Source organism: Pempheris klunzingeri, chromosome 15 (assembly GCF_042242105.1).
Source record: "Pempheris klunzingeri isolate RE-2024b chromosome 15, fPemKlu1.hap1, whole genome shotgun sequence".
Taxonomy (NCBI): domain Eukaryota; kingdom Metazoa; phylum Chordata; class Actinopteri; order Acropomatiformes; family Pempheridae; genus Pempheris; species Pempheris klunzingeri.
Genome location: NC_092026.1, coordinates 3,188,954 through 3,210,325, shown reverse-complemented (window position 1 = coordinate 3,210,325; position 21,372 = coordinate 3,188,954). Strand labels below are relative to the sequence as shown.

Here is a 21,372-nt window from a genome sequence, read left to right as displayed (position 1 = left end):
TGTGTTCACTGTTGTCCTGCTCCCAGCTCCAAGTGCAGAACATCAGTATTCAAATGGCCGTCAGATGTGTATTTCAGGACTTCATTTGAATTATTGCAAAGTACAAGGTGACGTGGAAAGAGTACTAAGGCGTAGGCTTAATTATGGTCTATGCAAATTAAGTGCTGATCTCTATAAATATCATTCCAAAGAAAAAAAAAAGTCTATTTTAATAAATCGTTGATTCTCTTAATAAGTCGATGCAGAGGTAAAATGTGTGTGCAGGGTTTCAACCTGCACTGCTAAACCGGTTCAACAAGTTGTGTGCACGTTGCCCTCCACTCACATAAATACAGTATTTGCATGGAATCGTCTAAACTGTTTGACCAAAGACCAAACGAGTCTTGAATTGGAGAATAAAATGGAATACAAATAGAAAGTGCAGGTGTACACACCACAAGAGGCTACGTGACTCATGCTGAGCACAAAAGGCACAAGCATCAAAAGTTAGACTCTTCACCTCTGTCCCAAACCAGCGTGGGTCATTAAATAACCAAAGCTGTTTGCAGGAGCCCTGTGTGCACAGGCATGGCCCTGCTAATATACAGATAGCATATCGTTCCTGTGCACCACCTAAAAACATGTTCAGCCCTCCCCAGGACCCCAGCTGCCCTCATCCACTATGAGAATTGCATCATCCTTAGTAGTCTCTGCTTTAAGTACATTGCACGAAAGTTTAGGACCAGTGTGAATTGGAGAATTATTAAAGCTGGGGGAGTGTCTGTCTGTAAATGCCTCTCTTTTTTAATCCTATTTCCTCATAATCTTTTGTACACATGCTCTGTTTGTGCTGGGAAGGAAGTAAACATACCAGAGACTCCTGTGTATTGTTACTATGACAGGCAGTCACTACTTCCTTATCTATTACAATGGTGCACCTATAATTTCTTTTAAATGGCATGGAACAACTGTACCGAAAGGCGTCATGCCTCAGACCACAAGATCACCACGAGCACGTCTGAGTGTCGCTGCATCTTAGATTCCAGCTGCCACCTCATATTGTCTCTCAGAAGTGAGCAATGGGCTCCACTGAGGGCCGATTGTTCCTGTGATCACACGCTGCAGATTGTACTGTCTGTGCTCTTCCCCCTCCGCAGAGCTCATGGGTGGGACAGTGATAAGGATATCTTTTCTGTTAGGCTGGTGGAAGGTGCCAACAGATAATATTCGAGTGAAAAAGGCGGGATCGAAGACAGACAGGGGGAGAGAGTGTTCACACTAAAGAGAGTGCATGGTCCTAGAAACCAGACAGGGACTCAGTCAGGCTTCTACTTCTTGTACTTTGGTGTCAATATTGGTAAAATCACTTGAAAATGGCATCTGAAAAAACATCACATCTGAAATAATCTTCACCATTCAGCCTAATATGTCTGAAGGTTTTATGATCATACGTGGCTTTGTGTTGTCTTCTGCATCTTGGGCATGATGATCTAACCTAATCAAACTAACTTTAGAAAGAAAAAACATATTATATAATATATACAGAGCTGGTTTTGTCTGAGCACAGTTACATAGTTTTAAGTAAATGGCAGCTTCTTTCTTGGTTTGGGTTGGTCCACATATCCCCTTGTAGGTGTGTGTTGTGGTTGTGCAGGACTGCCTGCGTCAGCAGCTGCAGATTCCTGGTTTCCTGCTGGAAATAAAAAAGCCTCCCAAGGCCAAACACCAAATCTGATTCACTAAGAACTCCATTTTCCAAGCTAACCATAAACCAGATGGCAGTTACTTTATTAAACTCTTTAAACCATGCCAGTCACTGAATATCTGCTCTGCTCGGACATTTATCAGATGATTGTCACGATGAGTATTTTAAGCTAAAAGCGTGAGACCCTGGAAGTGCTTCACGCTTGAAGTAACAAAAGGCAGAAGTAGTATTATGATTTTGCATCAGTGGAGCGCAGGTGTTCACAGGTTCCTCTACTTGCACTTCCTCTGTCAGCCTGAAAACTACCTGCAATTTCAGAATTAACTGAGCACCTGGTCATTCGAAAGCGAAGGAGGAATCAGAACATGTTGCTTTCCCCTGGCCTTTGGGCACCGTGTAATTTACTGTCAGTGAACATGCACACAGCATAAGGTATCATTAACAGGCTTACACTGTCAGATCCCACAACGCAGGGATTTATCCATAACAGATTATAAGTCCAGCTGTGGTTGACGTGAGACCAGCTTCATTTGCTTTTCTCAAAGAAAGTTTGAGTTTACATCCTGCAAAGCCTGATCTCATAATCGGCTTCACCTTGGAGCGTTGACTGTTTTTGAAGAGGTAGCAAAGAAGTTTTTTAAAGGTTTAAGCTGCATTATGAGAAACAGAAGACCCGTCTATGTCATCCAGTCCTGAGCTCCTCCAAGAAACTGAAGCTTTCTCTGTTAGGTTCACCTGCTCTATCCAATATGGCTGCTCTGCCACAGAGTCTGCATTTATGATGCCCAGTTTTCGTTGACAATCTGATAGAGGTGTTAATTAAATTTACAGGTTTTAACACGGAGGTCGTAGTCAGCGGTGATGTTGTAGCAGAGTGCGTTTGGATTAGAGGTGTTTCTGATATTCTGCCCCCTTCGTTAATATAAACGAGACGAACAAAAGTAAGAAACATCTCTCAATATTTTAGCTTCAACTATAAACTCATATAACTGAATCTACACATCTCTGAGGATGTCAACTAAAACTGAGCTTCATAAAGATAGATGTTAAGGCGGGGCTGTTTTATTGGACTGATTTAGATTGTGCAAATGTACCTAATAAAGTGGACACAGAGGGCATCTCAGTTAGGCGGCTTCATCCTCTGGGGACCGTGCACAACATTTAATGACAGCCCATCCCAGTTGTTGTCGCTGTCAGCGTACAAATCTGGTTTTGGGTGAGCGGCTACAAGTCTGTTCTGAAATCCAGTGTTTTTGCAGATGTTGCTCAACCTCAGAGGGAAGTTAGTAACTCACCTGAAGTTGCTTAAAGACATTAACAGTCACCAGCAGGATCTCTTATCTAACACCTCTCTGTCTCAGACAGGGATAAGCTTGCATGGCTGGTTATCCATTAACATTTAACAGACTTCCTGTGCTTCTGCTTTGTAACCGGCCAATAGTTTAATGTTTTATGTGTGAAAGTTTATTAATTGGAAAAGAGGATGTTTTCATGTGTATGAGGGGAACTACAGTGTGGCACAACGATGTTTCTAAATCATTTCAGCACACTGGTTTGGTGTTGCATGCTGCACAAGTGGTTCTTAGTAAACTCAAAGTCAGGCTGGGAGTACTGTTAGAGCGCCGTGAGTGGCAGCTACAGATACTGTGGTGACTGTTTTCCATACTGTGCATTTATGTTCATAGTGTAAATATTTACTTATCATCATTACATATATATTTATTTACTATTGCTTATTCTTCTACTGTTGCTTATTATATTTCTATCACTGCTTATCTTAGCCCCTGCCTCTGTTGCCACTGTAATATGTGAAAGTCTATCTGCTCTATCTAATGTAATCTAATCTATCTAAGGAATGATTACACAGAAAGAACTATTAAATCTGCCGACAGTCTCTATGGTGACGTTACATTCTTGGCCTCCGACGGTACGAAACTACGACAACTACAACCGTAAAAAATGCAGTTGAACTTTCAGATCTCTTAATCCTCGACGGTGAGGCCGCTGTGTCTAAGAGAGGACAAACATAAATTCCCAGTATGTCCGCTGTTTTCTTTAGCAGGAGATGTAGAGGAGTGTAATAAGTGCACTCTTGGGTAACATGTGTGTCCTAAAAAACAGTGATGGGAAACACAGGTCCTCTAAGTCGCATCAGCCCCTCTTTTATGTCACTAATGATGGAAAGGGACTCAAAATGTGGGAAAATTATGTTGTGGGAAGGTTATTAAAACCTGAGCTCAGACCACCCAATGACTGGTTTGCACAAAATATACGTTAGCAGCCGGGCACCAGGCATAAACATGTAATTACTGAAGATACCCAAAAGAGCAATTACAGGGACAGACACACAATCACACTAAGGCAGTTTGGGTTCAATAATCAATAATTAAAAGTCATAGCAAATAAATAGGATTGCAAAACCAGCGATCAAAAAATAAAAAGAACCACTTGTTTACAAGGATTTACTAATAATTTACCACCACTGGCGCCTGCTTCGCTGCTGCCCACCACAGATGCCCAATCACAGGGCAGTTGATTTGTCAACTATGTCTGTATGAACATAACACCGGGTGATATAATAACCAGATTATCAATACCGTCTCCATGCTCAGCTGCTGGAATAGTGCTTTTGTGTCAATCTAAATTATTTACCAGTATTGGCTTCAGTTTATCCGGCTCCAGGCGACAGGCGGCTGTTGGTTTCCTTTAAGCTTAATTTGTGTAATAGTGCATTATACCTGGACGTTAGAGAAATGAGCCGGAATGGTCCCAGACAACTTGACTGGAAAAAAAGTCTGTGTCTGACTTAGTCAGCACACCGATGACCAAACTAAATAGGTCTGTACTTCCTCTCCTTTCCTTGAGCTGCTGTTTTCACAGCTGCACCACAAAGCTGTGGGGTCTGAAACGTTAACAGTCCCGGGAACACTGGTCTTATGTTTGTCCTCGTGTCAAGGTGAGCAGCAGATGGAAGTCGCACTGTGGGTCATTCCAGGTAATTCATGACCAACATGAACCACGGGCTTCTTCCTGAATCAAAATACTGGTGTGGTTATAATATTGTTTTACAAAAACTAAAATAAAGTGTGTCTATGAAATGCAACATAAATCTTAAAAGATTATTTAACTTTTTGATTTAGTCAGTTTATTTATATCTGATGTGGCTATAATATTCATACAGGTGCTCTAGACTATTGCTCTTATGAGGAAAGCTGTAAGAATGTGGTGCAGACTGACATTTGAAGTGAAGAAAGTACCATGAAGTGGAAACTCTCAAGTGGAAGTCGCAAAGCATCGCTGAAGATGCTGAATGAATTTAGCTGAAAAGCTGAACTGCAGCGTAGAACTTAAAAAACTGAAAAATGAAAGTAAAACTGGAAGAATCGGACGTTGGAAAAGCTGAAAGAAAGCATAGTACTAGTACTAGGAGAGGTTGTAGTAGTAGTACTAGTAGTAGTAGTAGTAGTAGTAGTAGTACTAGGAGAGGTTGTAGTAGTAGTAGTAGTAGTAGTAGTAGTACTAGTTGTAATACTAGTAGTAGAAGTAGCAGTAGATGTGAAAAAGGGGTAGTAGTAAGAAAAGTAGTGGTAGTAGAAGCAATAGTAGTAATACAGGTACAGGTAGTAGTAGTATAGGTAATAGAAGTACTAGCTGTAGTACTATGAGTGGTAGTAGTAGTAATAGCAGCGCAGGTAGTAGTACAGGTTGGAGTAGTAGTACAGGTAGTAGTGATAGTAGTAGTAGTACAGGTAGTAGTGATAGTAGTAGTAGTAGTACAGGTAGTAGTAGTAGTAGTAGTAGTAGTGATAGTAGTAGTAGTAGTACAGGTAGTAGTAGTAGTAGTAGTAGTAGTAGTACAGGTAGTAGTAGTAGTAGTAGTAGTAGTAGTAGTATTGATAGTAGTAGTAGTACAGGTAGTAAGCTGAAGAAGTTGAAGAGGATTTTAAGATTCTGCCCCTTAATGTGAAAAAAGTTGAATATCTTAAAAAGTATGAAAAGTCGAAGCATTAATGCCTCAAAAGGTCTGAACATGTCTGAAAGTCTGCTGATCATAACAAGATCGATTATTATTATAAGAACAATAATAAAAGCTCTGCACTGTCCTCTGTCCTCTCTCACACACACACACACACACACACACACACACACACACACACACTGACAGCCCCAACACGTGTGACCTTCACTGGCAGCTCTCGCGATAACTTGCGTTTCTTTTGGCGCTTTTGGACCCACGTGACGCGGTGGGACGTGGCTTTGGCAACCTCCAGCCAATCCGGGATCTATATCTGGAGGCAGCGTGGTGAACGGCACCGGGCTGGGGAGGCACCGGCACAGACACACGGCAAGGAAGCGGCAAGGTGAGGGACCTCGTGTCGCCTGCTGTCAGCGAGGAAGAAGAGGGTTTGCGCACCGTTGAAGACCAGGTGAGAGGTTTTTTTTTTTAAATTCTGGTCCCGGAGCCCTCCAGGTCTCGGTGGGGTGGCGTTTAAGCTCAGCGTGCGGAAGTAACCGAGCTGTCCAAGCTGTCGTTTCTCTCCGGAGAGCTGAAATAATATCCTCTATCCTTTTTTTTTTTTTTTTTGAGGTGCTTCAGGTTAGATTACCGCCATGAGTGACGCTCTCAGCCCGGTCGTGTCCCAGCATGCTGAGCGCGTAATAGCACCTGTCACCACGTTTCACACGTTTCCACCCGGCTTTTTTTTTTTTTTTTTTAATATATTTTAATACTGACTGGAGATAGGAAGCGTGTTGTCAATGCACCAAGGGCGCCATAGTGGTCCCGACCAGGAAGTCCTGCAGGGGGAACACCTTCCTGCCCTGGGTGACCTGCTCAGGGGTGACTGTGTCAGTAGGGGGGCATTATCACACCCTGCCTGTTTACTGACCTTGACAGGCAGCAATAGGCCCCTGCACAGATAAGACTGATAGATAAATAGGTAAATGTGTCTGTGTAGATGTAGGCTGCTCTAAGCTTCCTCACATCACTGCCTCATTCAGGACGTTTCTTCCAGAAGAAGCTTCACTCAGGGTTCAGTGTCTCGCCCAAGGACATAATGAGGGGGGGGATCGAACCAACGACCTTCCAGCCTCAAGGTTTACTTGCAGTAAAGATAAGCTCTCTTTGGCTGGTTTCAAATAGTCTAATGTGCTTTTATAGGTTTAGGTGAAGCCATAAAGTGATCTGGCACTCAGACAGGCATCTCAGATTGGACAGGAACTAGTTTTTTGCTTATGGATTAGTCATCTGAAGGAGGTGTGGTGTGGCTCGCTGTGGTGTGGTGTGGTGGTTAGTCATTACTGGCACATCCAACGCACTGCTCCGACGAGCAGCAGGTGAACTTGACAAGCCCTGAAAACTGTGACACGTCTCGTCTCTTGTCGCACTTCATGTCAGTAAAGCAGTTAAGAGCTGGTTTGGTGCAGGTGTAGGGGCATTAATGTGTCCTCTACTGCCCCTGCCACCGAGGTTTGAAGACATGTGTACACTGTGGTGCCACCTGCTGGGTTCTGTGTAGAAATGTTGGAGCCATTATTGTAGTTTAAAAAAAATAAATGAATTAATAAGTGTTAAAAAACAAAAAACAAAGGTGTCCTGCTCAGCAACCAGCAGCATCCTGCGCTGTCTCATTCAGAGTGTGCTGCTGTTCTTAAGGATACTCGTGCAGGCCTAATAAACGGGATTTGGCTGTCCTGTTCTACTTAATTTTCCCAGGAGCTTCTTGGAGCTTTTCCCCCAGTGTGACTCTCACATGATCTTCCACTGCACAATGACTCCTACGCTCCCCTGACCCCTCTCCCCTTCGCCTACTCCCCCTGCCGACGTTCTCCTTTGCTCACCATCATCTTTTTTTTTTTTTTGTCTTCCTCACTAATGGTACAAGACATGAAATGTAGGAAACGTGTATCTCTGCAGATTACAGTTCTCAAAATCATCTCATCTCATCTCATCTCATCTATTTGGTGCATTTATACGTGGGAGTGCAGTCTTCACACACATGCATGCTTCCAGTAAGGGTTCGTCCACTAGTCAGACAGGATTTTCTCTTAGCTTTCTGGCTTACAGGCATCGTGTCTCCTCCAAAGCGCCTACTGTAACAGGAAGGAGACTATTTTTATCAGCAAGTAGCTGCTGCGGCTCTTCTTGGAACGGCAGAGCGACGTCTTTTTGATCACAAGTGTCTTGGATGAAATCACCTAATAGCTATTTTTGTCTTTTGTCTTTTTTTTTGCTGAATTTACGTGTGAACACAAAGAAGGTGTATGAACAGACAAATTGGGTTTTACACACTGTAATGATAGTTATTATGTTATTATTGTTATGGCGGATGTTTTTAAAGATGCACTGACTAGTAATAATGATGCAGTGTGAAGTTGTTACGGTATAATTTAAGTTTAAACTTTATTTGACAGTGGAATTATATTCATGCTCCCACTTTTACGTTAATTCAGTGAATGACTGATGCACTTATTGTATGATTTCAAGGCCATTTTTCACCTCCAACTTCTTCGCCCCGCTCTCAACGACCCCTAGCTGAGTTCACAATAGTGCCGTTGTAATATTGGAACAAAAGTCTTCTTGCCACAGCTTCAGTAACCTATGAAGCAATAGTTAGTGTTTTTTTTTTTTTTTTCTTCAAAGGAATTTGTTCTGCCACTAAGAAGACTGAGGAAGCTGTTTTTGCAACATGTGAACCCAGAAGGGAAATTCACCTTTCAAGCACTGACTGTGATATTTAAAGTGTCTGCAGTCCTTGAGGGTGAACTTTAATCACACTTAATTAGAAAATATTTAGTCTCCTCTTGTATCTTCTGTTTTTTTTTTTAGTTTTTCTTTCATGTGATCATTTTGAGAAAAGGGCCCTGATGACCTTTTTCCTCTCTTACTGGTCTGCAGCGCTCGGTGTGCAGATGACTTCTGCCCAACATCGTCCTCTCAGGGCGCCGGCCATGCCGTCCGTCTTAAAAAAGGCTGTTGCCTGCGCCCGCCGTTCTCAGAAGGGCGTGACTCGAGCTCGCTCTCACTATCTCTTGCGCACACGTGTCTAAACGTACCTGACGCAAATACAAGTGATGCCTCCTAGTAATGGTTTAGATGCAACGACCATGTTGTGTGTGCTGCCACTTTTTTACTGGAGATGTTGGTGTTCTGTTTTATATCGCTAGAGTCCATAGGTCTCTTAACTGAAAGTGCAGCTAATCTGATTAAAGTATTAAGGGCCGGTATGTTTGGTATGTAAGATTATAGACGTGGCTCTGCCCACCTTAAAAGAGCAATTAGCTTTACAAAGCAGCTAAGCCTGGTCTGACACCTTTTTTTTTTTTTTTTTTTAAGTCCATATTTGCAGGTGTTTTTTAAGGATACAATTTTTTTTTTTATATAGTTTGTCACCCTTGGGGTTAATCTACTGTAGTTTTCAGTGAGCTTGTATATCAGCCATCAAGGTTACAGAAGCCAGGAGAGGCCTGGGGCTGTCTGAGGCCAAGTCATGGTCTAATATTAGCTGCACTTCATAATGCCTAGAATAGCAAAAGTGTTTTCTGAGCGAACTAATTGTGTTGCCAGGCTTCTTATGTGTCCGTACCCTCGTTTGCGTTATTCAGATCCACTCGGAGTACAAGGTCAGGCTCATGCTCAGTCTTGGATGCACGGCGTTGGAGTTTAGCAAGGCTGCGTTTTGGCGCTGCAAAGTAGGGCAGGCCCGTCGGTCTGCCTGATCGTTTGTGTCCCCGTGGCATTTGCCAGCGTGAGCTCTCCTCACGCAATGTCCGTGTTTGGGATCTCCCTCCAGTGGAGCTTGTGAATTGGCCCGTAGGGGTCATTAAGAGAGTTTCTTTGCTGTGTAGCTGCACAGCGTTATTTCATAATCGCTCCAGGCAAGCTCTGCTCTCACTTTTCAGTTTTAGCTTTACTTCTTCTTCCATTGCTTTGTTTACACGGAACAAGCAGTTGGTCAAACAAACGGCGCACAAATAAAGTTGTATTCCACATTTGGGGCTAAAGCCTGCTGTCAACAATACAGTTTTTTTTCTCAGTGTTTTTATTGAGTCCACAGTTCGGTCAGTGTGGTAATGCTTTATCCCGCGAGGCCATATACTTGGCACTTCAATTCATATTTAAGGGCCATTGGATTAATCTACCTGATAAGAACAGGTTTGTTTGAGAAGCTTTGGTCTGTTTTGTTCTCCCCTGAGGGTCACACTGATCCTGTGTGCTCACTAGAACTGGGATTAGGCTTGGCCAACACTTTCTTTGCTTATGGCTTGAGAAGGTATTTGGCAGTATTTCACACAGTTTCACCTTAAATCAACCAACCTTTCATGCAAATGCATCTGTTTGGAGGGCTTCACTGTCTTATGGTTTGCACTCATTTAGGTGTAAAAGATTGCTGCAGGAAAGAGTTTGGAAATTAAAGTTAAAGACGCACAGTGCTCTTCCCTGGTTACAAGATCGTGTGTTGTTTTCTAATGATAATGACCTTTTAGCTGTTCGACAGCCTTTCTCCAACCCCAGTTGTGTTTTTTCTACATTGTCGTCCAGTGTATTGTAAACTTTGTACTTCTTCTATTGATAACGGGCCTTTTGTACGAGTCATATTTGAACAAAAAAACCATTGTGCCTTTTTTATAATGAACAAGGAAGCGATGCTCCTCCTCATTTTTGTGTCGCAGTGTTGTCCATTAGGTAACTTCCCAAGAGGGCATGAATGTCACTGCAGTAGAATAGCTGCAGTGTTGTTTTTGTCAAACCTGTCGCTTTACAAGTTCATTTGCAGAGAAGACGGGTTCAGATTTTGAAGCAAGTATGGCAAGCCGACTGGGTCAAAACTAATACTTCAACTTGTGATCATTAAAACCATTTATAGTTTCAGTAGATGTGCTCTTTATGTTGTTACACTTGTGAACTGTATCATCATAAAAGGGTGAGACTGATCGTTATCAGCTGCTATTCGTTCTAAATAGTTTGATTGGTGGGCTGTTTGTTTAAATGTTTAAATATACAGCAACTATGCAGAGAAGCTTGATGTATGAAGTTCTATTTTTTGTGAAAAGATGTCTTTAGAGATAACAGGACCCATCTGACCTTACATCGCAGGCCTCTCTCCTGTGGACGATCACATGCGTGGCTCTTATTCCACTGCTAGTGCATTACAACATTTAAGAAAATATACAAAAGACTTAGATTTCAGGTCCGGTTCCTCTGTCAGATAGAAACCTTGCTTTGTTTGGCTTGTCTTTTGAATCAAAGCTAGTGGGAAGCTGGTTATTCTGTTATTGTATTCTTCTGGCGGTGGAGTTCACATGGAGGCATGGCGTCTGTGTTGACCTGTGCTGGACACTGGTCTTTTGTGCCCAGAAACAGTGCTGCCTTTCTAGTTAGCAGCAAAAGGAAACCCCATGGATGTTTGGACAAGAGGTGGGACGTGTTCTTTGGACTCCTCATTATTCCCAGAAGTGAAACAGTTACACAATGTGCAGAAATAAAATCTTAAAGTGCGTTAGACTCTTTTGAGGTATAAAACACTCACGTAGACTTAAAAGGTGGCTGTTTTTGATTTAAAAAACACATTTATAGCCACCAAGTCTGCAGGAGATGAGCGTTTCATTAATAGTTTCACTCAACTTGTTTGTTTTCCCTTTTTTAGAAACCAGTGAAGCAGCAATGGACCAGGCAAGGTCGAAGATATCCAAAATTGTGAGTATTGTAAATAGCATTGCATCCTAAATCCTAAAATAACAAGCTTGTGCCTTCAGGAATGATCCTTCCTCTTATTACCACTTCAGAAATGAGTGTTATTATAACTGTGCATGTTGCATTATTGAATGTTTTTTCTTTTCATCTCTGGAAACAAACACGTACGTCGTCACGTTTCATCAGCACTTGATGTTGGACATTATCAAAGTGCTGTAAATGTCGTCATGAGTAAGACGAGGGTTGTGATTATTTTCTAATCACTGCAAATTTATCCCTTTCAAATGAGGCATGTTTTGAGTTCATGAATTTGTAGTTATCAAATCATTATTTGCACTCTTTAATTATTAATGAACCATCATGAACAATGCTTGGCATGTTTGTGGACAAAAAAGAAAACTGTCACCTGCTTTTGTCTCCTTTTAATTCAGCATTTATTCAATTAACAATTTAAGCCACTGCATATAATTGTAAATAAATTCAGGCAGTAAGGGGTTAATGTTCTGATCACACTAATGCACAATAATAAATCACCAGGTCTGCACGATTCTCTTATCATAAAAACTCATCAAACTCAACCATAACTGAAGTGTCCACTAGCTTCTTCTCTGTCCAGACAGTCTTCGGCTTTTTCCTACACAGGAAGTGGTCAAATAGCCCACCAGGGGTCTTCCTGATGAATCAAAGTACTAGTTGAAACAGCAAAGCAACACCATGCTGGAGGAGGAAACCCAAAAATTGGTCTTTGTTTTGGTCATTACTGATCAAATAAGCATTAATACAGGATTTATTAACATTAGTAAAGCCACTAGTACTGTATATTACACTTGTATTTGAAGTATGGCTCATTAGAAAGTAATAAATCTGCTTATTGCAGAACATTTAAGGCTGAACTTTCATAATTCATATGCAAAATACATGTCATCTCAAGAATGTCATAACAATTTAATTGAATTGCAGCTCATATCCGCTTATAACCACATTATTTCCTCATAGCTGCATTGTTCTGTCATTACAGTTTAATGGGGAGCCCCACTCCTACACGCGCTTCAACCTGACGCAGAACATGGAAGGCGATAACAGCCATGTGGAGATGAAGCTTTCGTCTGACATGGATGAGGAGGTTGGGGCGAATGGCGTGGGAGAGCACCTCAATCACAACTCAAATCGCAAAGCCTATGTGGCTCAAAAGCTCGCACGCACCCCCAAGAACCTCTGCGTCTTGGCAGCCGCCACCCTCCTCATCTTCATCATCGGTAAGAGGGGGCTGTTGAATGAAGAAGCTGCATTTATATTAAGTTTGCATCACTTTAAAATAACTTATGGAGTTCCTCAAGGATCGATTTCAGAGCTACTACTTTTTAATCCATATTGGTGGTGTGACCAGAAGACACGGTGTGCCTTTCCCCACCTATGCAGATGAGCCAGTGTTTTAGATATAAGGACCCTGGTGTCAATAAGTAAATATTAGTTTGACGTCTCAGAAAGAAGTCAGTCGGCATGAAACCTGGTGTAACCATGTCCCTTTCTGAGCAGCACAGAGAGACTATTGAAAGTTATATGACTAAAATTCAGGCTTAGGCATGGAGTAGCTGATTCAATGAAATGTAATGCATGCTATGTGTACTGTACAGGACTGTGATGGTCGGTGGTGTAGCATTTCAAAATGCCGACTGCGTTTTGTTTAGGCTGTAACTTGATGCCTTTAGTACGTCCTTGGATGTGCACCCTGTCTTTTCTATCAGTGCTTCAGGTCCATCTTTCCCTTATTCCTCATTTGAAACCCCTGCTAATTTCAGGGTACTTGATCGGCTACCTGGTTCATGAGAAGACGGACATTCCTCCCAGCAGTGTGCCCGTTGTGCGCCCCTTTGAAGAACCCTTCGCCCACGAGACAGGTGCTGCCCCCCTAATGGACTGGGACGATGTCAAAAAGCTCCTCGCTCAAAAACTCTCTCCAGCCAAACTTGAATCTGTCTTCAGGTGAATGCACAGTCCTCACACTGCCCGTAGAATCTGCTCTGAGGCAGTAATACAGTAGCTTATGACTATTCCTTTATATGCATTACAGTTCTAAAAGTGCGGCATCGTGTCCTGTGTTCTTGCCCTTTTTCTATTCCCCTCATGTTGTATTTTCTCCCGTCCTAGTGAGTTTTCCAGTGACAGCCACCGCGCTGGTTCTTCAGGTGATGAGTTTCTGGCGAGCAAGGTGTTCAATAAGTTTAAGGACTACGGCATGAAGACCTGGACAGATGAGCACTTTGTCAAGGTTCAGGACCCCCCAGCTTCACGCAGCAACAAACTTAAATTCAAGAATGGGAGGGAGGAGCGTCCGACCGGCTTCCTGTCCTACAGCGGCAATGGAACAGTAACGGTAATCCTCAAGCTACATTAAATATAAATGAATGTATTCTTTAAATTAAATCGACGAAAATGTAATGATTTTGTTTTTTGTGTCCAGGGGGCCGTCCTGTATGCGTATTACGGGCAGGAAATTAACTTCAGGTTGCTGCGGGACAGGAACATCAACATGACTGGCAGAGTCGTGCTGGTCAGAGCTGGAAGGATCAGCTTTGCTGAGAAGGTGGGCGGTTTTGTGACTTTTCATATTTTGTTAACTTTCCTTAATCGCTATGTGGTTTGTATTTTTACCAATATTTAGCTGTTGGTGACAATAATAACTAACTTGTCTCTCCATATGTCTCTTTCCATTTTGTGCTTGCAGGTAGCCAATGCTGCCAAGATGAACGCTGCTGCTGTGTTGATCTATGCGGACTCTGCCGATTACTCTATTGGAGAAACCACTGAGCTCTTTGGACATGTGAGTGTGGACAGTTTAGAAACAAAATGTTGAAAGAGGAAACTCACCGGAGTATGTCAAATAACTTTTAACCGTAATTTGCGTTTGGAGAGTTTGGAACCATTATTGCTTGAGCAGCCTGCACAGGAGCACGAGAGGGAATATAAATTCTTTAATAGTGTTTCAGTAATCAAGAATTAAGGAAATGGAAGAAAGGAAACCAAAATGTTTCTGTAGATTTTAGTTTTTGAGCTGCAGAAATACAGACACACGTATGACCGAGCTTTGCAAATGTTTTGAGGATGGAAACATATTTGACATGTTTGTTATGGTTCAAAGACTCACAGTAAATGTACTTTATGAACTTAACTGTTGATAAGAGGAAGCAGATGCACTTCTCCTGCAGCAGTTTTGTGAACAATACATAACTTTTCTTTTTTTTAAATAATAATAATTAACTTTTAAACTGAAAGGTTTCGTCTAACCTCCCTCTATCCGTCTCCCACAGGTCCACATGGGCTCAGGGGATCCCTACACCCCAGGCTTCCCCTCCTTCAACCACACCCAGTTCCCACCTGTCCAGTCTTCAGGCCTCCCAAACATCTTGGCTCAGACCATCACAACAAACATGGCTACCAGCATTCTGGGGTGAGGCTGCCACACGCTGTGGACCATCTGAAACAATCCTCTTGGAGCAAAATGATTAAAGATTCTGATAGATAATAATAAATACAGTGCTGCGACAGTTGGCTCCATAGTAGTTAACGTCATGAATGTTTGTTGTCTGCGTCCCACAGGCAGCTGGGGGGTCAGAATGTGCCTGAAGGGTGGGGAGGCATCTACAAACTGGGAGACGAGACTGATCTCATCACCGTGGAGGTCAACAACATCCTCACTGAGAAAAAGATAAATAATGTCTTCGGGGTCATCAAAGGATTTGTGGATGCAGGTACAACAAGATGTTTTATTTAAAGCTGCGGTAGGCAGGAAAGGAAAACAGGCAGAGTTTGTACTAAGCCCCTCCCAGCAGATTCCTTGCCCTTGCTTCATGCCCCTCTTTGGGTGAAAACAGCCCCTATAATATACCTGGTGGTAAATACAAATTCGCAGGTCTTTGCCAGTTTAATACCATAAAATAAGAATACAGTGTCAGCGTCATTAGTAAATAGAGCCTCTGTATCTCTATCTCTTGAGGTACATGTGAAATATGTGGTTTCCTCTAGAGCAGGGGTGCCCAATACGTCGATCACAATCGACCGGAGGTAGTGCCGCTAGATCATTTTGACCTGGTCATTTTAACAGTAGTGGGCACCCCTGCTGTAGAGGATCTACTGCGACACATGTTCTGAACATATCTACAAGTTTCATGATGATTCGCTAACTGGTTAATTAGTTAAGGCCCATTTCCTTCTAAGCCCTGACTTTGGCAAAGACATCTTGATCGATGATGGCCATGATCTTTGAGCAGTCTTGATCAACTATAACAGAAATGTGTGATGTGTTTGTAGAGCAGCCGATAGAAACGCCCTCTGAAAGGACCAGAGAGGTCGGAGAGGAAGTGCAGGAGTCTAGTTTTCTCTCGGACCTCTAGAATTACAACGTGACACCAAAAATAAACTGCCTACCGCAGCTTTAACAAGAGAAAGATGCTGTGATCAGAAATTCAGTGGACTGAAAAACGATACGAGTGAACCTGTTCTCACTGGCTTTTTTTTTTTTTTTTTCCCCTCTAGATCGATACGTGGTGATCGGCGCTCAGAGGGACGCTTGGGGTCCAGGTTTTGCTTCGTCGACCGTGGGAACCAGCGTCCTTGTTGAGCTGGCACGCTCCATCTCAGACATGGTGAATAACGGTGAGTCTGAGGTGTCAAACTGTGACGACAGTAACGTTGATGTGATGGTAATATCTGACCTATCTGAGTCATCGAGCAGCTAAAGATGTGTTTAACTAAAAGAGAGCAGTGAAATACTGATTTCTGTGTTCCACAGATGGATTCAAGCCGAGGAGGAGCATTGTGTTTGCGAGCTTTAGTGCTGGAGAATACGGGAGTGTTGGCGCCACCGAGTGGTTGGAGGTGAGGATTGCACAATGAATGTTTTTTTTTTTTTTTTTTAAGTCTTTCTTAAAGAGCAGTTTTTATGCAGTAATAATGCTGACTGCTTTTGGTACATGCAGGGTTATCTTTCTTCTCTGAGCATGAAAGCCTTCACCTTCATCAACCTGGACGGTGTCGTGGCAGGTATGAGCTGCTCGCTAAACTTTAGATATAGATATTTAATGCTTCCTCTACCTACAATACGACATTATGTGTTTTTCAGAATGGCTGAAAATGAATCTTCTTTTGCAGGTTGGAGTGGATTTAAAGTCGCAGCCAGTCCCTTGATGCACAGCCTGATTGAGAGAACTCTGAAAGAGGTAAATCCCACTTTCACTGTCATTGGTTAAATACTATGATCCGTTTCTTTGGGAATGTTCTAACGTACATATTTACAATTGTCTTCTCCACAGGTGAAATTCCCAAAGAATTCTGCATCTCTCTATTCTCAATTTGCAAAAGGCAACTGGGAATTAAATATGTAAGTGTGTTTATACATCACCTTCACGTCCAAGCTTTAGTGCCACATCACTGTCATTCTCATGTTTGGGCAATCTTCATTCCCTAATCCTCTCCTTTTTCATAATATTTACCTATATTGGAACATAGAGAAGCTAAAGCTCCATCTTGTATGTGTTTTTTTTTTTAATCCAGTTTGGAGCCTCTGAAGTTGGATAATGCTGCGTATCCTTTCCTCGCCTTTTCTGGCATCCCCTCAGTCTCATTCAGATTCACCTCTGGTAATTCAGTAAGTCATCCAGCTGTACTAAAACTTAGATAAAACTTTTTTCCAATAGCCATAACCCCAGACGACCTTGCACACTGAGCCGTTTCATTAAGATCTAGGTCATTTTCCGTGACTGTAATTCTCAGCGTGGCTTGTTTTCTCCCCGTCAGGACTACCCCTACTTTGCCGCAATGTGGGACACCAGAGAGAAACTGAACATAGCCACGGGCAGCCAGGTCTCTGAGCTGGCTGAGGTAGCGGCCCAGTTTGCAGGTCACATGGCCCTGAGGCTGATCCATGATCATCTGCTGCGGATGGACCTGTTGAAGTATGACCGTATCATACGTAGTCACGTGTCTCAGATCAACACGAAAGTCAAGACTCTGCAGAGGGTGAGTCGGACTGAACTTTCAGGTCACTTGGCTGTTGTTCCCTCGTGAGTCTTCGTGTCATGTCTGTCTGTATAGAGACGGATGTGCTGCCTGTTTGCTCCAAAGAGGCGTCGCAGTTAATTACTGTGGACGCTGTGTGTGCTTCCAGATGCAGCCCCTGCTGCTGCCCAAGACCCTGACAGTGAAGTGGTTGATGTCGGCCTCCGGCTCGTACAGCCGCGCCGCTCGCAGCCTGGCGTCCGACATCGACAACAGCGACCTGGAGGACATTGAGGTGTGCCGCCTCATCAATGACCGCATGATGATGGTAAGACCGCTACAACTTCATCTTTATAAAGAAGTGTAAAAACAATATTACTGATGCTCATTCTGTAGCTGTCTCCTGTTCTAATCTGCCCATGCGTGGATTGTTGGTACTTTACACTTTATTTATGAACTAAATGGGAAGGATTGGCAGCGTACAGATGTACCAGCATGATTAATAGATCGTGTTGAGAAGGACAGATCATACATGCAGTAAACACACTAGAGATTTGATTCTTGGTGTGGAGGAATAGTGGACCACCCTGACACCTTAAGGGAGAGTGGTATGTTTTTATGGATTTGAATTGAATGGTTGAATCCAACAAATGAAAGTATTTCCAAAACCGGATCTTCATATAAAGCTGAGAAACAGTAAGGGAACTCATCAAATTGCACTGAGAAGCTTTTCTAGCTTAAGAAACGAACATTTGCCTGCACTTCATGAGGTGTCAAAGGAATATTTGTGGCAAATGTTATCATTATTATTATTATTATTAGAGAATCAATAACACATTTTCTTCTCTCCCTCATCCCCTGTTCCTCCTCTTGTCTCTGCAGGTGGAAAGGAACCTCCTGTCGCCCTACGTGTCCCCCAGCCAGAGTCCTTTCCGCCACATCCTGCTGGGCTCCGGCCCTCACACTCTCATGGCTCTGTCCGTCCACCTGGAGGCCCTCAGGACCGACGACCCCAAGGCAGACGCCGACCTGTTCCGCAACCAGTTTGCCCTGGCGACCTGGACCGTTCAGGGCTGTGCCAACTCTCTAGCGGGGGACATCTGGTCCTTGGATAATGAAATCTAAAGAGTCACTCGCCCCTCCTCCCTTGCTCATGGTTCGGCCCTCTTATCACAACTGGCTGTGCTAAAACCAGTAGGCTGTGATCGTTAACCAACATATCCACAGCTTTTTGAATTCACGTAAGCAGATTGAGGAAATTATAAACGTGGATCCGTTTCTACGCGGATACCAACATCATCAGTCATAACCTCTGTCCCATAGTTTTAAGATTTCAATGATGGGTCGCCTTTGTTTTCCCATAAACCCAAACATTAATGATAAGATACACTTTGGTCTTCCGCCTTAAAGTTTAGGAGCCCCTCTTCCACACACACACACACACACACACACACACACACACACAACGAAGCTGAAACGAACAATGGTTCAATAATTCTACCATGTGGCACTTAAATCTGCATTTTGAATTCTTTGGTGCTACTAACGACTACCTTCAGATGGCACTACGACTTTAGATTGGTGTTGCCCAGTGAATGAGTTGAATGTAGTGAAAGTGTTGCTTCTTCAGCACAGTATCGGGTCTTAATCACAGGAAAAGGCCGTGTTTGGCAGCTCAGAGATTCATAAAACACAAAAGGGCAGTACGACGCAATAAGCTAATGACCCGCGTTTGTTTACCATCGTTACTACAAATCAGAGCTGCTGGTATTCTCATGCTCCAACCTGAGCCGGTGTGTGCTGGTAGCTATAATTTCGTACTGTGCTGAAATCTGCTGCTCAACTCATCGTCAGAGATTCAGAAATTGGTGAAAAAGGAGCAGATGTGGTGCAAAGAACAGACCTAGAAGTAGATTTGTAGACGATCAGCTGCTGTTACTTGCTGTGTTACTCTTAAGAGCGGTCCTACTTCCGCACAATGATTTTAAAGAAAAAAAAAAGAATTGGTAAAATATCTGAATCATCCACCTCCTGACATGAGAGCGAATCTCTGTAGGTCTTTTCAAAACTCAAGGGAGAAGGTCTCCAACCACGTGGCACTGACACAGAAACCGTACGTCTATTTATTGTGTTATTTATTTATCAGTGGCAGGGTTCACTATAAATAGTGGGTTTTTTTATCGCCTTTTATAAGAAAAAAATAATGTATAATTATCGGGAGCAGTGCCTTCCATAATTATGACAGTTATACTGTCGAAATGACAAAAGCAGCATCTGCTTACAGAAGGGTACATGTGGACCGACGGCCAGTAGCGACCACAGAGCCGGAGCCAGGCACTTCTCAGCAAACGCAGCTTTGAGAGGACTCGTTTCTACTTAACCGACACTGGATTGGTCCTTTAGGCAAGGCCAGCTCGCACATCACACGCTGGAAAGTACTTACTGAACACCTCCGGCCGTCTGTCGCTACCGGTCCCTTGGTCCATGTACACCTTCTCATCCTGACAGCATTATCGGGAGCAGTGTCTCCCATAATGTGAAGAACGAAAGAAGGTAGTTTTTGCCTACCGCTGTGTGTCCGTATCGGAGGCAGTGCCCTCCATATTTCACTGTAGGGGTGGATGTTTTTATTATCGGGAACAGTGTTTCCCATAATCTGTATATATACCGTACATGGCAACACAATGCACACGTTGTCCGCAGCTTTAGAGCTCTTGTATGATGTTTCCACGCTAATGTTCCTCCTGTAGTTTCCTCTACGGCAGCTTCTGCTCACAGATCTGAAAGACGGGCGAGTTTTCTTCTGAGAACATTCCCCATCGGTCTCCTTGGAAAGGAAAAGAAGCTGCATGTCCTTTTTAAATTGTTCTGGGTTTCTTTAGTGAGCTGTTTTGTCTCATTTAAATCAAACACTGATGGCATGTTGTCTTTTCTTTGGGCTTCATGTGGAGCTGAGAAACAAACAAATGTTACACACATGTTGGGAGTATTTCCAGAGAGCTCCTGCAAAATGGGTTTGTTTTTAATGATTCAGAGTGAAAGTGCATTTACTTCTTGTTTTGATGTTCTTGTTTCTTGTTAAAGAGATTTTCCTTGTGCCTTCTTGTTTCCTGACTGCGTTCTAGAGCTGAGTTTCTACATACAGTACTTACAGAGGTTTTGGAGAATGTATATTTGGCTTGTTTTGTTTAGTTCTGACATTTACTGGTTCAAAGGCCCGTTATGCTACAGTTACTACAAGAATGAAAACCATGTAACTGGTGTTTAAACATGAACAGTGAATGTTGCAGTAGCTAACAGGTCCTCCTTTAGCTCGCTGGTCACTCAATGTTTTCAGTTTGTTTTATTATCAGAAGCCTCAACAGGAAAATAAATATATAATTGTTTCAATCTGTGAATCTGAAATGAGATTTGAACCATTCATACGTTCACTTTGAGTGATTAAAACTGATCTGCTGGGTCCCAATGAGGCATTTTGCAGGATGTTTCTAATATTTCCATTCAATATTTAAAAAAACCCATCTTTAATATGAGGATGCACATGAAGGAGTTGATCCATAAAACTGGTCTGATAAATCTGACGAAGCATGTTTCTGGAAATAGTTAAAATAATGTTTTGTTTTTTCTCTCACTGTATACAGTTTTGCTTCGCTTCCCGTTTGTGTTGCTGCAATAAACAATCACATCACAGCTGTGGAGTCAAGTTGTGATTATTAGTTCACATTATTAGAAGGTACATGACATTTTAACACACGTTCCACTAGCATTGGATAGAGATCATTAATTCTGGGCATCACCTCTACGGCATCCATTACTTTTAGATAAACCTCTGGAGCCTGGACACTCCTCAGTCAGTGGTTATTCTTCATTTTTATTATTTCCTACATTGTTGATTAATATTGAAGACATCAAAACTATGAGGGAACACATATTGAACATGTAGTGACCAAAAAAAGTGTTGAATATGTTTATATGTTTGATTCTTCAAAGTCGCCACCTT

General features: G+C 42.6%; 1 protein-coding gene across 1 annotated transcript; it reads left to right on the top strand.

Moving 5' to 3' along the window:
- The first annotated feature begins 6,009 nt into the window (after window positions 1–6,009).
- Window positions 6,010–21,062, top strand: LOC139213875 (transferrin receptor protein 1-like). The gene is made up of 18 exons (XM_070844552.1): window positions 6,010–6,111; window positions 11,332–11,381; window positions 12,397–12,634; window positions 13,178–13,361; window positions 13,527–13,752; window positions 13,840–13,962; window positions 14,104–14,199; window positions 14,687–14,826; window positions 14,976–15,127; window positions 15,912–16,031; window positions 16,168–16,253; window positions 16,355–16,418; window positions 16,527–16,594; window positions 16,688–16,755; window positions 16,929–17,022; window positions 17,172–17,393; window positions 17,542–17,700; window positions 18,255–21,062. The coding sequence occupies exons 2-18, from the start codon at window positions 11,349–11,351 to the stop codon at window positions 18,495–18,497; spliced, it is 2,316 nt and encodes a 771-aa protein (XP_070700653.1). The 5' UTR covers window positions 6,010–6,111; window positions 11,332–11,348; the 3' UTR covers window positions 18,498–21,062.
- The last annotated feature ends 310 nt before the right edge of the window (window positions 21,063–21,372 follow it).

Coding starts and splice junctions, on each gene's coding strand:
- LOC139213875 (XM_070844552.1), top strand. CDS start 11,349: ATGGACCAGGCAAGGTCGAAGATATCCAAAATT. Junction 14,827..14,975: donor ATGGCTACCAGCATTCTGGG/GTGAGGCTGCCA, acceptor TGCGTCCCACAG/GCAGCTGGGGGGTCAGAATG. Junction 17,023..17,171: donor GATTCACCTCTGGTAATTCA/GTAAGTCATCCA, acceptor TCTCCCCGTCAG/GACTACCCCTACTTTGCCGC.